This window comes from Dermochelys coriacea, chromosome 14 (genome assembly GCF_009764565.3).
Source record: "Dermochelys coriacea isolate rDerCor1 chromosome 14, rDerCor1.pri.v4, whole genome shotgun sequence".
Classification (NCBI taxonomy): domain Eukaryota; kingdom Metazoa; phylum Chordata; order Testudines; family Dermochelyidae; genus Dermochelys; species Dermochelys coriacea.
In genome coordinates this window covers 1935814-1950323 of record NC_050081.1, presented here as the reverse complement: position 1 = coordinate 1950323, position 14510 = coordinate 1935814, and the positions used below count along the sequence as shown (strand labels likewise).

The 14510-nt window shown below is 49.7% G+C and overlaps 1 protein-coding gene across 1 annotated transcript; it reads right to left on the bottom strand.

Moving 5' to 3' along the window:
* Nucleotides 1–4285: 4285 nt before the first annotated feature.
* Nucleotides 4286–13739, bottom strand: ENPP7 (ectonucleotide pyrophosphatase/phosphodiesterase 7). The gene is made up of 5 exons (XM_038371984.1): nucleotides 13499–13739; nucleotides 11337–11482; nucleotides 8436–9056; nucleotides 7144–7381; nucleotides 4286–4374 (listed from the first exon to the last, which is right to left on the bottom strand). Exons 1-5 carry the CDS (start codon nucleotides 13737–13739, stop codon nucleotides 4286–4288), a joined length of 1335 nt encoding a protein of 444 aa, XP_038227912.1.
* Nucleotides 13740–14510: the final 771 nt, after the last annotated feature.

Below are 14510 nucleotides of genomic sequence, written 5' to 3'. Positions count from 1 at the left end.
CCCCCCCACACACCAAGTGCCACGCAGCACTTCCACTCTGGAATCCCAGCAGACCAAGGCTCAGGACTCCCGGGTTATATTCCAGACTTTGCCACTGACTGTGTGTGTGACCATGAGTCCATCAAATCACTTTTCTGTGCCTCAGTTTCCCTATATATGTCAAATGGTGCTGATAATACCGTCCTGTGCAAAGCAGGAGGTGATGTTACTGTAGAAGCTGCTAAACTGTATTGTCGCTATTTGGTTTTAGTATTTGTCACATTCTTGGCTCTGGCCCACGTTGCTCCCCCAGCAGGAACCTCTGCAGCATTTGCATAACGGGCTATTTCCATTCCGCAGTGCAAGCCCGGCCCCCCCCAGCACACTTTCTTCCTGTGTGTGTCTGGCTTTGCCCTGTTCGTGGGTGAAAGCAGCTCCGCCAGTCACTATGGCAACTGAGGTTCATCAAGCCCCTGAGCTGAGGCACAAGGCTAGGGGGAGGCAGTTTAGCGTCTGGGCTGGGGCTTGGTGCAGCTGCTGTGCAGCCAGCAATGCCACAGCTGGAAGTGCAGGGAAAGGGTGTGAGGTTTTCTAAATGCATCAGAGATGTCCGGCTCCCTGTCTTCCGAGCCTGGCGATGACGCACGGAAGTGCGGTTTCCCATAGGGGCTGTTCATACTGAAGGTACCTCAACTGCTTGACATTAAGAAGTTTGTGACTGCTGCTGCTGGCAGGAGTGACGGAGCACGAACACCAGCTGGCATGTGTCCAGCATGGCCCTGGGCACTGGAACCTCTCTTGTTAAGAGCAGGGAAGTCGGCCAGTTCTCTGGGCTATTCCTGCGTCTCTCAGGCCATTGGTTCCTGCCAGAGCCTGTGAGAAGGCATCATGGTTTGGCAGGCCCAGTACTGCACCCTTCTGGTCCTTCCACCTTTGCTGTTCAGTCGCTGGGCCTGACTCTCTTTGGCTGATGCAAGGACTGGTCTGACACTCTTCCCTCTGCCATAAGCACCCCCAGGGCAGTGAGCCCCTACCTTCCAGTGCAGAGCTACCCCACTTCCCCAGGTGCATGGGGCACACTGTGGCAGGGCAGACATGTGCTACAGCCATTCTCCACTCCTGCAAAGCCCCATAAGAGCCACCAAAGCAGGAGTGCGATTTAGGGGAGCAGTAAGGGCTGCCCTAACCTGCATGGATTCCTGCAACCTCTGACTGTGAGGGGCAAACTTCCTCCCATCTGTCAAATTGTCCCTCTGTAGAGCCGTGCCTGGGGTCTGGCTGGTAATGAATATAGTCATAGCTCAGATTCCCTACAAGCTTTCCAAGCCAATGCTGCAAACTATCCTGGAATCACTTTGATTGCTCCTAGAATGCAGCCACTTCTTGGGTGGAATACAGCAACTGTTGATCAGCAACACCCCTCACCATTTTAGGACAGAAAGCAAAGACTAACTGACAAGCTGCCTGGTGATCTACATAAGGGGTTTCACCAGAATAGCCTTGCTGATGCAGTTATAATGGTCTGAATTTCCTTAATGATGACAGGGCTGTAGAAGAATCCTGCTGGAACCAATCTGGCCTGTAGCATGTGCTGGGAGGAAAATGGGGCAAAAACATGATATGTGCTCTGAGGGAGAGACAGAAGAAGAGATCTGAGGCTGTGGAAAAGATAATCAGTGGAGAGTGCAGGGGCAGAGGCTGATGGTGAAGGGGACACACCTGTCTGCATTGCCAAAAAGAAGAATCTTGCGGTGCACCACCCAGGCCATCTGCAGCCCCAGGACTTTGTTGTTTCCTGCAGATTCTTCAGCTTTTTAGAAGTTCTCCTGCCACTGGGAATGGGGAAGGCAGGAGATTTTCCCCCTACTTCAGTAATTTCAGCAGAAATCAGGCCTCTGGGCTTGTGTTTATTGCTCCTTCATCTGGCTTCTGACTGAGCCAATGCACTAAACAACAAAGCTGAGGCCAGGAGTTAAGAATAAACCCCCTCCAGTGCTGGCACAAAAATTACTTCATTATCTTCCTTGTCATCCCAGCAGATGGTCTCAGGTCCAAGAGTCCAAATTTCCAGGAGGGAAGGATTCAGACCATGACGGGGGAAGGTTTGGGGTGGTATCAAGTTGCAATGGGGGAGGTTTAGATTGGATATTAGGAAAAACTTTTTCACTAAGAGGGTGGTGAAACACTGGAATGCGTTACCTAGGGAGGTGGTAGAATCTCCTTCCTTAGAGGTTTTTAAGGTCAGGCTTGACAAAGCCCTGGCTGGGATGATTTAACTGGGACTTGGTCCTGCTTTGAGCAGGGGGTTGGACTAGATGACCTTCTGGGGTCCCTTCCAACCCTGATATTCTATGATTTGTCTGGCACCGAGAAGGAAAGGTGCCAGAAACGTAGCTGCAGTGTAAATATGGTGACTACGGTAGTGTTGACCTCAGGTATCTGGGAATCAAGCCTCAAAGTCAGGAGACTGTCTCCAAACATCATGAGATTTTAAAAAAATATTGTCACAGGCTGGCTGGCCCTGTAAGGCAAAAGTCTGGCTCAGCCTTGCCTGTGACCTACCAGCAGCCCCCAGCTGATGGTGATATGGCAATGATAATTAGCCATCCCAGCTGCAGGGAATCGGAAGGACCCTTAAACAGAGTTGGGAGTGCAGCCTAGAAGGAAGGACTGCAGAGAAGGAAGGTTTCTCCTGCAGGGTCAGGGTCAGACTCCTGAGAGGGCCAAGACTATTCCAGGGGCTGATGAGATGGGTGGAAGAATTATTATTTGGAGGTTTAGCTTGTGCTGTCGGTTGCCTCTGTTATTCCCCAGAGGGGGACTGAACTTCATGTGACAGGGCTACAGGGCTGAGAACAGGAAGGCCAGGTGAGAGGCAGATGGCCTGTGGGAGGTGCCAGAGACAAGGGCCTCTTGTGGCATTGCACCCCGCTGCAAGGGGGTGCTCTGGATGATGAGTACACTACCTGACTAATGCATTCTGGGGCCTTTTTATTTGTTGTCAGGCTTTTGAGCCTTTCAGGGTCACAGTTACACTCCTCTGCACAGCATCTGTGGGCTTTCAGTGTTCAGCACTTAAGTTTAGCGGCCAAACTGCTTCATGTGCCTTCGCTATCCCTCATCTGCATGGGGCCTGATGCGTGTCCCCCCGAACGCCTGAGGCAGGGAGGTGGAGAGACGTGGCCAGAGCCAGACAGCAAGTCCCTGTAGTGATGCCCATTCAATAAATAATAAAGTCCAAGAGCTAGGAAAGGGGTGGCTCTCTCGGTGCTGGGACTGTAGCTCGGGCAGATAGTTCTATCGCTTGGGGCTGTGTCAGAGAGGGCTGCTCTGGAACCTTGCGTGGGACTATTTTTTAAATCCCGCTCCCATCGCAACCTGCAATACCCACCCCACCCGCTCCTACATTGTTTCTTGCATTTTTATCCTGCTCCTAGCTGTAAAAACCTTAGAGCCCACAAGAGAGACAGATTTTTCCCATGCTACTGAAAAAAACAAAACCAGTGGGTTATACAAATGGAATCGGACGTAATTTTACCACTAAAAGAATAAAACAAATCTTGCTTAAACCATTGACCACAAATTACTTCAGTGTGAGGTTTTTTTGCCCAGCCAATCCCACCCACACTAAAGTACATTTTACCCAGCCCCCTATCATTGCAGCAGGCCCTGCATGATCCCAGTCCTGCTGCAGGTCTCTGATTTGCTCCACATCCTGCAGTGAAACCGGGATTGGCTGCCTTCTCAAGATGTTCTTCCCCAGCTCTGTACACAGGGATTTTCTTCTAGGGCCACAGGGAACTCGCTGTAACTGTCAAAATATGAAAATACAACAGCACTTTTACTTATTCCATACCTATGCAGAGACTGTGGCAAACAGCTCTGGAGTTAGAAAATCACGCTTCTGTTAATGTGACCTACAACACACGCCCTAGCTCTGGAAGAGGAATCGATAGCTATCAGGTCTGGCAAGGGAGTCTATCTGGAGGGAGGCTCAGCCCTAGCTCCTAAACGGTGAATGAGCCAGGCAAGGATCTCTGGATGGTGCAACGCTGAGCAGGGCAGTAAATAACCTTGGCAGAAAGTAACAACCTACAGTGCAACTCCACCAAGTGCAGCAACCAGCGATGGCATAGCCAGAGCTTTGCAGAGGGAGTAGAGGACTGGGGAGTTGTCCCTGTTAGAACCAACTAGTCTACAGCAAAAGGGAGAGAGAGAGCAGGGCACACAGGGCTGGCCAGTCAGCAGTTCCTCCGCTCTTCTTGGCATCCTTAGAATGAGCTACTCACCTCTGCATAGCAGGGCATTAGTATATCCCGAGCCAGAGTCCCAGCACCATGGCAATTCCCACTACCAGCTGCGGCTTCTTGGGGCAAGTGGAGAGAGCACCAGATCCTACGATTCCTAAGGAAATTCAGGTTAGTTTGAGTGGCTTCTGCCTGTGTGGAGCAGGGCTGTAGTGCCAGGCAGCTAGGGACCAAGGGTGTAGACATGTGAGTAACTTAGAACCAGCGAGGAGAGCAAGGCCATAAGCAGACCCTGGGGCTATGGAGCTGGACTCTTGCACTCTGTGGGGTGGATCCTCTCTAGTTCAGGTGGCTGTAGCATTTCTATTCATGCCTTCTGTTTTTTGTCACTTCTCATTTCCTGAAGATTTTGCTTTTGGAGCAGAATATTTTAGTTCACAAACACATGCCTGCACATACTTTCCACATTCTAAAAACACACATGCAACAATATATTCTATGTATGCGGCATCAAAATAGCTGGGGATAGAAAGTGGAAATTTGGTATGAAACTAGCCTGAAAATTTGGTGTGGGAGATAAAAGTGCCTGCACAGCTCTGCTGAAAATTCAGTTTGTTTTGATCAAGGTACGAGCCATGGGATAGCTCCCTCTCCAGCTGCACAGTGTGTTTCACCAAGGTTTCTTGCTAAGCTGTTGAAGCATGCGCACGTGGCTAACTTAGGTGGACAGTGGCAAAAACTTTAGTGAAGGTGGGAATGTGAATGGGCAAGGACTCTGCTAGGACCTTCCATCTTTCGCTTCACATCTTGGGAAGTGAGAGCTTCAGAGTTCTGAAGTTACCCAAGGGAAGGGTTCCCTCTTGTTGGTTGTGTGCTGTGCAAGGGACGGTGTGTCCAACTGGTGCATAACTGTGTAAATCCACATGATGGATCTTTTTCCTTTAAAAAAGTAGCAAATTCCATTAACTATGTAATTTAGATCTCTAAAGCTGTTTTGTCAGGAAATCCTAAAGACCGAGTTGCTTGTACTACCTCAGCTGTGCTCCCTTGTACACAGACATCAGGGTATAATCTACAGACCTTGCCCTTTTCTGCAGAATTGAGCTCCAGAATCTCAGCTTTCAATTTATTTGCTTAACAGTAGGGGTTAACAACAGAAATTTTGAGACAACTAGTGCAGTAACCTCTCCCTAAGTCTGCAGCGAGCCAGGTACACTAGCACTGAGGGGTCTGAACTGCCCAGCCCACTCAGTGGGATCACTCTCTGCCTTGAGTATGGCAGAGTATTTAATTACGGAGGTCCATATGCTATCTCAGATAACATGATTCATAGGGTTTTGGGCACCTGTAGTACAATATGGTACACACATTTCTATCCTGGTGATTCACTTCCTGCACTAATTTGATTGTCAGAATGGTCTAGGCTGTCTTTACAGAGCAATGTAGACGTGTATATGAGAAATTCTCTTCTCTCTCAGGTATATATTTGAATTACTAATCAGCAGCCCATGTGCTACCCAGCTTGCTTGCAGCCCTCAGTAGAGCTGTCCTTTAGGTGCAGTTAAGAGGCTGCAATGGTTAACTATGAAGCTAACTTAGTTGCACAATTAGAGGGTCTACATAAGCCTGGCAATGTTCACTATGGCTCTGTTACGCTTATGTAGGTATCATTGAGCTCCTCATAGGTCTGATTTTAATGAGTGTTTCTGTTGGGAAAATTCCAGGGTGTTTCTGTACCCATACAGCTGTGCTCGGGAGATTGACAGTGGAAATACAAATTTCATTAAGTCTAAGGCCAGAAGGGATTCCTAGCTCATCTAGTCTGACCTCCTGTATATCACAGGCCATTACATTGCACCCTGTTACCCCAGCGTTGAGCTCAATAACTTGTATTTGGCTAAAGCATCTTCCAGAAAGGCATCCAGTTTGGATCTGAAATCTCCAAGAGATGGAGAATCCACCACTTCCCTAGAGTAGACTCCACATGTGGGTGTGTTTAACCACTGTGTCATGTCTAATCCTGCTCAGAGCACCTCTGCCCAAAAAATGGTGAATGTTTTTAGTGTAATCAAGGCCTGTTGGCCTGGCAGGCGCAGAGGAATGCATGCACAACACTGCAAGATGCCAGGTTTTCAGCCTGCTGTCTGTTTACCCATCATTCACACAAATGGAGGGAGCATGCCCAGTTCCCAGAGGAAGGAATTCTGTTAAGTCCTTCCTGCTAACGAAAGAAATGCCCAGGACAGATTTCTCAGAGAGACACTTCTTGCGTGGGGGAGGAGAGATGCGGGTGGGGAATGGGAGAAGGAATAAGAAATGGCAATGAAGGTGTTTTGTCACTAGGTGTCAATGTTCCAACAAGAATCCATCAGTAGCTGGTTTCTCCAGCCCACAAACCGGGAGGTGCCAAATGCATCCGATGAAGTGAGCTGTAGCTCACGAAAGCTTATGCTCAAATAAATTTGTTAGTCTCTAAGGTGCCACAAGTACTCCTTTTCTTTCAGCTGGATAATGTGCCTTTGGAATGGCTTAATCTTAAACAGTGCCTGCCCCTAAACCCAAGAGACAGAGATGCAAGTGAGTCCCCCCACAGAGTCCAGGGTAACCAGAGGGTGCCCCGTGAGCCCCAACAGTGGCACTGGAACACTTTTTAAGAGGGGGATGCTGAAAGCTAGCCCCCTTACCCCTGTTTGCCCCTTGCCCCTGAGCTGGGGCTGGAAGCAGGGCCGTGTCTCTGGGAGGGGGGGACCTGGACAGGGGTAAGGGGGCTGAGTCTGGGGCCGCAGCTGGGGGTGGATGCGGGGCCAGCAGCCAGGACCCGTGTAAAACCCAGGGGGTGCTGCAGCATCCCGGCATCTCTAGTTCCAGCGCCTATGAGCCCCAAGCACTGTGCTGAAATGTGAGAGGAGTTGGTTACCTGCCCCAGGATTAGACAAATCATACAGCATGGGCTGCATGATGCTCAGGGACCCATCATGTGGCTCAGGCGTGATCCCCAGCAGGTTGCAGAGGAGGGCATAGATATTCACGCTCTCAAATGGCTCCACCTCCAGCCCCTTCTTGAAGGCTGGTCCCACAGCCCGGAAGATGGTTTTCATGTTCATATCTTCGTTGTCAAAGCCATGCTCCCCCTTGTTAAACTGGACCTTGAGTCTCTGCAGGGAAGAGAAGTGTCAGTGAGGACCCAAACCTACAAGCCCCTTAATTTTTACTCAATCTTCTGACACCCAGACCAGATTCTGGTGGAGGAAAAGCAGGAATGCTGCTAGAGTGTATCCATCCTTGGTACTGGGTATCAGCCACTGTGTTCTGCCAGATTTAGGGTCCTTTTAGAGTCATTAAGTGACAGCGAGGGCCTGAGAACTCTAGCTGTCTTAAAGAAGGTCAGTTCTGTGCAAGCTCCCATCATAAAAGATCAGTACATCTGAATCCTGGCCTGGAGCTCATCCTCTGCTAGTCCTACCTGCCTCTTCCCCCCCAGCTCTGCCGGTGCACCTGAGTCCTGACCTGCAGCAACCCCCTGTCCCAAACTGTACAATGTTAGGTGCTTTGTTTTGCTGTGCGAGCATTTAGGATTTCCCCAAGTAGGACTAGGTTTGAAGGAGGTCTTTGTTCAATCTTTCCAGGAACAGTGACTTGATGATTTGGACCTTGGTCCCTTTTCTTTAGGGTAGGCCTTCACTGCAAATGAAGGTGTAATTGTAGCACAGGTAAGCATACCTGGATTAGCTCTAATATAGCTAGTAGTGAAGTAACATTAGTAGTGAAGACATTGTGGCACAGACTTCAGTGGGGGCTAGCCACCTGGGTATGTACTCAAGACCCTCAGCAGGGTTGTACTATGGATAGTTGGATTAAAGCTATTTGGATTAAAGCTAGTGTAGCTATGTCTACCCACCCTACAGTTACACCTTACTTTGTGGTCTATGTGAACCCTGAGTCTAGGCTCCCAAATCAGAAGAGATGTCCTTGAGGGATGCTCTGTTCTAACCTTTGGGGCTGTACAGGGAGAGAAGACTCTGCTTTGTAACACAGTGGGCAAATTCATTTCACTAGAAGCTGGATTCTACATCTGTGTTTCTCTTTCTGTTTTCAGGGAGGGGAGCAGACCGGGTGCCACAAACAAGAGACTGATGCTGCTGCACAATAAGGAAAGAGGGTGAGAAAGGCAAGTCCAAGTTTAGACAATAGAATGTGTCTGCAGCTTACCCCATGGATCACATATCCTGGGTCACTGTACATCATCAGGGGAGTGATCCTGGTGTTGTTTGCATAGTGGAATCTCTTTGGGAACTCTTCCTTCTTGTAGACATGGAGCTTTGGGTGGGCGTTTTTCAGGACCTGGTACACCTGGTCTAGTTTGTTTACTTTTGGCACCAGTAGTCCATTTGGTCCATAATCCAAGATTTCAAACTGGATGTCCTGGAAGGAGAAGTTCTGCACTGTGCGGAGGTAAATTTCATTCTCCTTTATGACCGTGTCCATCCCGTGGTCAGATGTGATGATCAGATTGAGTGTCGACTCCAAGCCATTATCCTTGATGCGTTTCCTTAGGTAACCGACGGCTCGATCCACCTGTCTGACCATGTTTTTCCTCTCTTGGGATTCAGGGCCATACTTGTGTCCTGTGGAGTCTGGCTCCCCAAAGTAGAGAGTGACTAAGTCTAGATTGTCTTCTAGGAACCAGTTCATGACAGTGTCAATGTTCTGCATCCATTCAGTTTCATTGCTGTAATTGTGGAAAAAGGACTCCACTTTCTTCACATTCACCTGCTCACCTTGGTAGGTTGCTCTCCCCCCGGGGAAGAAGAGGGAGCCCGTCTTTAAGCCCTGTTAGCCAGAATGACATTTCAGGCCAGAAACTTCCCCCCCAGTTACTCACTTCAGTCTGTCCAACCACCCATGTATCCCTTCCTTCCCCCCAACCACTCACCTCCCCTTATGCCTCTCCCTGTGTCTCTGTAAGGTTTTCCTTATTTGCCCTTTAGAAGAGTGATTAGTCTGAAACACTCCCATCCCAACATTCCTCTGCTCTGAGTTTTTCCCCATGGATGTTAGTAATACTACGCTGTAACTTGATAATTAGTGGCGTATTTGTGTATCCCCTGGGGTTCTCTGGCCCCTCTCCAGTAAAGCACTTCAGCATGTGCATAACCACTGAGCCACATGGCTGGAGTTGGACAAGGTATACATGGTCGTACAGGTCGGGGCGGAGTGGGGGATGGACTAGATGACTCCTTGTGGTCCCTTCTAGCCCGATTATGATTGTAGGAGTCTAAAAGGGCTCTTCTGAAGTAGAATATTTGAGCCCTGCCTTAGGTCTTGAACCAAAGTCCCCTGAAGTCAGTGGGAATTTTTCCCTGGACACAAGATCACATCCTAATGCTGCCACCCAAAAATGGCTGGACAGGGCTCTGAGGAAATGTGGCCTGGCCTTTAAACAATATATTGCAGGCTCAAGGTATAGTTTCCAATTTTCACAATCCAGCTGCAGCTTCTTATACAAGACGTGGATAACCTGGAGAGCTGCATTAATGGGACTGAAATTTACCTCTTAAACTGATTTGACTGTTCTGCTCTTTGTAACGGAAAGATCACAATTGTTGCAGCCACTTTGTTGGGGCGGGACGTGTGGTCTAACTGGCCTGGCAATGGCAGTGAGAGGTGTTAACATGGCTGTGACCGGTCACAGATTGCAATTGTGTGTGGCAGGCAAAGAGCAGCCAGGAAATGTCAAGTCACATCTTGGGTTTTTATGTTGTTTGGGTATTTTTAAAATCACGCTAAATTGTGAGTTTACCTGTTATGCAATAACTAGATGGGGCCCTGAGGGTAAAATGCAGTGGGCCACCACAATGTCTATGCACCAATTCAGGACAACTTAAGTCCCACTTGAGCCCTCAAATGGAATTTAAGTGGCGTTCTAGGGACTCAAGGGGGACTGAAATGGTGCATGGGCCTTGTGGTTTTAAGTGGTGCATAGACTTTTTGTGCTGTCCCTCTGCCAATGGTGAATTTCACCCAAGCCATATGAGCATGTTTCAATTTAAGCTGCAAAGGCACACAGTGATGTTAGTAAAGTTTGGAAAAGCTTTGTTTAGGTGAGTTACTTGGATAATTCAGATGTCCCCCTTGTTGTCTTATTAGATGGATTTCCCTCTACTTTCAACATTCTGGCATTTTTAACTCGCATTTACCATAGGATATTTGCAATGCGTTTAAAAATACAACATCCATTGCTAAGTGGGGCTAAAAGCTTGGTGAGTAACATCAAGGATTCTGCCTTCCCTTCCTGAAATGTGGCTGAACTAGACCCTGTGAAATCCCAAGTGGAAAAAATGAGGTTCTCTTTGGATGTTGTTGCTGATCATAGCACCAAGAATAACCATCTTCTGAAAATGGGGCAGCAGAGTGTTCACTGGAGTGAACGAAAATGTTACAGTCCAGTGGAATATTATACACGTTGTGGCAATGCAACCAGCACAATACTGGAATAATGATTTCACTCATCTGGACTGGTGATGAAACTCAAACTTCTAGGGCCACATTTCCAAAGGGCTGCTGAACTGTGCTTGCAGGATGGCAGATATACCTGTCTGTATGCCACAGACCTGTGCGTGCAAATTGGGTGCAACTGGACAGTTAGGCACCTTGCTCCCTGGCGGTACGCGCACAGATTTCTGAGCGTGCAAGCAGGCATGTTTGCACAGATGCTGGGTGCATTTCTGGAGGCCTTTTCAAAAGGTGGCTACTAACATTCAGGAGCTGTGAAGTTCTTAAAGGTTCTAAGTAACTGTTTGGAGTCTCCCACTCCCTTGTGGGTCAGTAACTCTGTGTGTGTGTGTGTGTGTGTGTGGATGATCTGATGATTGGTGCACAGGACTCTGAGTCTGGAGTCCTGGGTTCTAGTCCTGGCTCTGTCACTGATTCACTGTGTGCCCCTGTTCCCAATCTGTAGCCTGGGGATACTGCTTCCCTCCCTGTGCGGGGGGGGGGGCTGTCTGAGGAGTGCCTCTGAGCCCCGTGCAAGGGGAGGACAAAGTGCTGCTGGTTATTCTCAGGAATGCCAGGGAGGAGTGTGAGCCTGAGAAGGAGGCTGCAGCCACCTACCTGTCTCTGTGCTGTGATCCAGATGGGCAGGCTGCCATTATCCCACCACTTGGAGACCCCCTGTGTATTGTAATAGGGTAACTTCTGGCCGGTGCTGGTGTTGTACCACATGTTGTGAACCACGCCGTGATTCTCTACATACTTCCCTGCCGGGAGAGACAGAGAGAGGTAGGGGTGGAGGCAGGTTCAGGGTAATTGCACCTGTATTCGCCTCCACCAGGGATACCCACATAAAGGTTTCCATCTCCCAGTTGCCACCTCTCTTGGGTGGAGACCTGAATCTCTTTCCCTCCTGAGTGGGATTTTTAAGGCTGTGCAATCTCCTGCCTTACCCTGCAATTCCCAGCAAGCCAGACTGTCTAGCGGCCAGCACCTGCACTTTGCTGTCTCTCCAAAGGCTATGAAGTGTATTATCAGCAGCTGCAAGATACCCACGGTTCTAAGCAAGCACATTTATTCCCAAGGCGAAAGCATTACAGAGAACACATTAAACCCCCAAAAAAAAGAATCTACATGCATGCTAAAAAGCTTACCAGAGGTCACCTCAAGTCCAACCCTGGCTCTGGTAGGTGTCAGTCCTTCAAAACCCACAGCTGGCTTTTCCCCCGGTCACAAATTTATCTCTGTTTCAGACTCAGAACCATAACAGCCACCTAGGCAGTTCATCCATTTCTTGATACAACACCGTGCTTTGATCTCTGGGAACAGGTGATTAGCTGACACAGCCCTCTCCTGAGGGCGGAGCTCCAAAAGGCAGGGTTTTGCATAACCAGCGGTGGGGAATTTGTAGTGATCTCGCCCTAGGTCTTCCCTAGGGTTCGACTTACCTGTATTGTCCCCAAAGTCCTGTCTGATCTGGCCAGTTTTTAATAGAGTCTTTGGAACTGCCATGCCTCACGTCACATCTCTCCACCCTGAGAGGTTACACATAATCCCAGTCCACAATTATACTTACATGTTGCTTTTAATGTAATGGACCCCAAGGATATGGATACTTAGTTCAATAAGGTTTTTCAGGAATATTGCAGGAAATTGCCACATCTGGCACAGGTGGGAGGCTAGTTCATGAAGGAGGCTACAGATGAGCAATTGGTCAATGCCAGGCTGATACCCCACCCCCTTCTCTCTCTCTCCCTCCTCCCATCCCTAAGCCTAGCAATTCACCAACCTGAAAGCAAACCTCACCAGGAGCAGAGGGTAGGCAGAGATATGCAGAGGGAGCGTCTCACAGGGAATGCCTCCTAGACCCCTCTGCACTGCCCCAGACCCAGAAGGACGAGCACAGGGCACTGGGCCCAGTGCCCTCCCCACCCACCACATAGCAAACAGCAGCAGCGGGTGGAGCCTTCGGAGCCTCCTGCACCACCACTCTCAACACCGCAGCTTGTTTGGCATTTGCCATACTGTTGTTGGGTTTAATCGCCTTCATCTTACCTCCTGCCACTGCTCCTCTTGGCTGCCCTGCGTCCCCCTTCCCTCTCTCTTTACCACTCCCCTCTCCTGCTGCGATAATCCATTCCTCTTCCTGACCTCAGCTCTGAGCACACCCCCCCCACAAAAACTACAACTACGTTTTTGCAATAAAAATAAAGCAAACCTATGGGAGATGGGAATAACAAGCCCCAGGCCTCCAGCATACAGGTCCCTTTGCTTGCTCCCTTCCCCTTCCTTCAGCGGGCTTGGCCTTGGACTGGAAGGCCTTGACGGCATGGGTCAGGTCTCCCGCTATGTTTTGTACAGTCTCCATCCCCATGGGGGTCTTTGGGGGTTTCTGCAATCAGATGCCACCCAATGCACTAACATGGCCACAGAACTGGCATGACTGGGACATCAGTGCCACTGCAGTAGGAGCTGAGCAGCTACCTTGCCTTTAAGTGCAGCGAAATCCATCTTCCGTGTCCACCCAAGAGGCCAGCAAAGAAACGTCTGTTCAGTGCAGTTAGGCCCTTTGCTGAAGGCTGAACAAATAGGCAGTAGCAGCCTTGGGGATGCTGTGAAGTGGGGGCAGAGGTCACAGCAGGGGTGTCATTGGTGCAAGTTGGATGTGTCCTCAGTGCATGAGAAGGACAAGACAGAGGAATCCTTCTGTGCTGGGGGTTTTGGTCATGCCCCTCCCCCAGCCGGCTCCCCATTTCTGCCTAAGGGGATTTACAGGAGCTTACCAGTCACCAGGGTGAAGTGGCATGGGCTGGTCAAGGTGATGAAGGCAGGAGTCATGTAACGTGCCTTCACCCCATCTTTCGCCATGGCATCCAGATTGGGCGTCTCCACGTCCTGGTCGTAGTTCCAGCGAAAGCCATCGAAGGAGACCAGCAGGAGTTTGCTGCGGCTGCCTCTGTCCTGCAGAGGAGCACAGGCTCCTAGTGAGAGGACAGCAAGCACCAACCCCAAGGAAGTAAACATCTTCCTGCCCCTGCGCGTAGAGACTAAAACAAATTGCACAGAACCAGTGCTAATAAGGAGAAGTAGGGTGCTAAGTTCATGGCCCTATCTTATCCTGCAATTGTTGGGCTCCGTTCCTGGTGTCGGATGTCACCGGCGTGGTGCTCTGCTCTCTTCAATGTTGATAACAGTTGGCTGCGTGTGTGTTCCCTCTGTGTGCTGCCCTGGCTCTGCGCAGATGGGGGACACTGCAGACCCCGAGAGAACCCCCAATGACCACAGACTCTGCTATGGCACAAAGGCACCCGGCCAGATTTATTGTCAAACGAAGCACAGTAATAGTTTCTGTTTTGGTGCCATCCTAGCACATGTGCATCTTCTTAGTACTTGATACCCTTTGGAGATGTGTATAGGTGCAATTAGCAGCCGCCATCTCGCCAACGGCTGGGAGCAGGGCCTGCCTCTGGCTCACGGCTTAACTTTTGCTAAGCCCCTCCCCCGTTCCAAGTCTTTTTCGTTCAGACCTTCGCTCAGGTGTTGAGCTGTGGAGGACTGAAGCACCAGACGAGGTCATTCCCGGCCTTGTATAGTGTTCACGTACGGCGGGAACCCTTTGTTCCAAAAACGGTTCTCAGCCCAGTTTGTGGAAAAATACAGGTACCCAAAATGGAGTCCAGAATCCTAGTCACGTGCCCTTGGAGAGTCCTAGCAGCCATTACTGCCTGGATGGCCAGGAAGCCTCAGCTACTTCACAGCCCATTGTCTTTGTTGATGAGCCTTTAGCACTGTCTG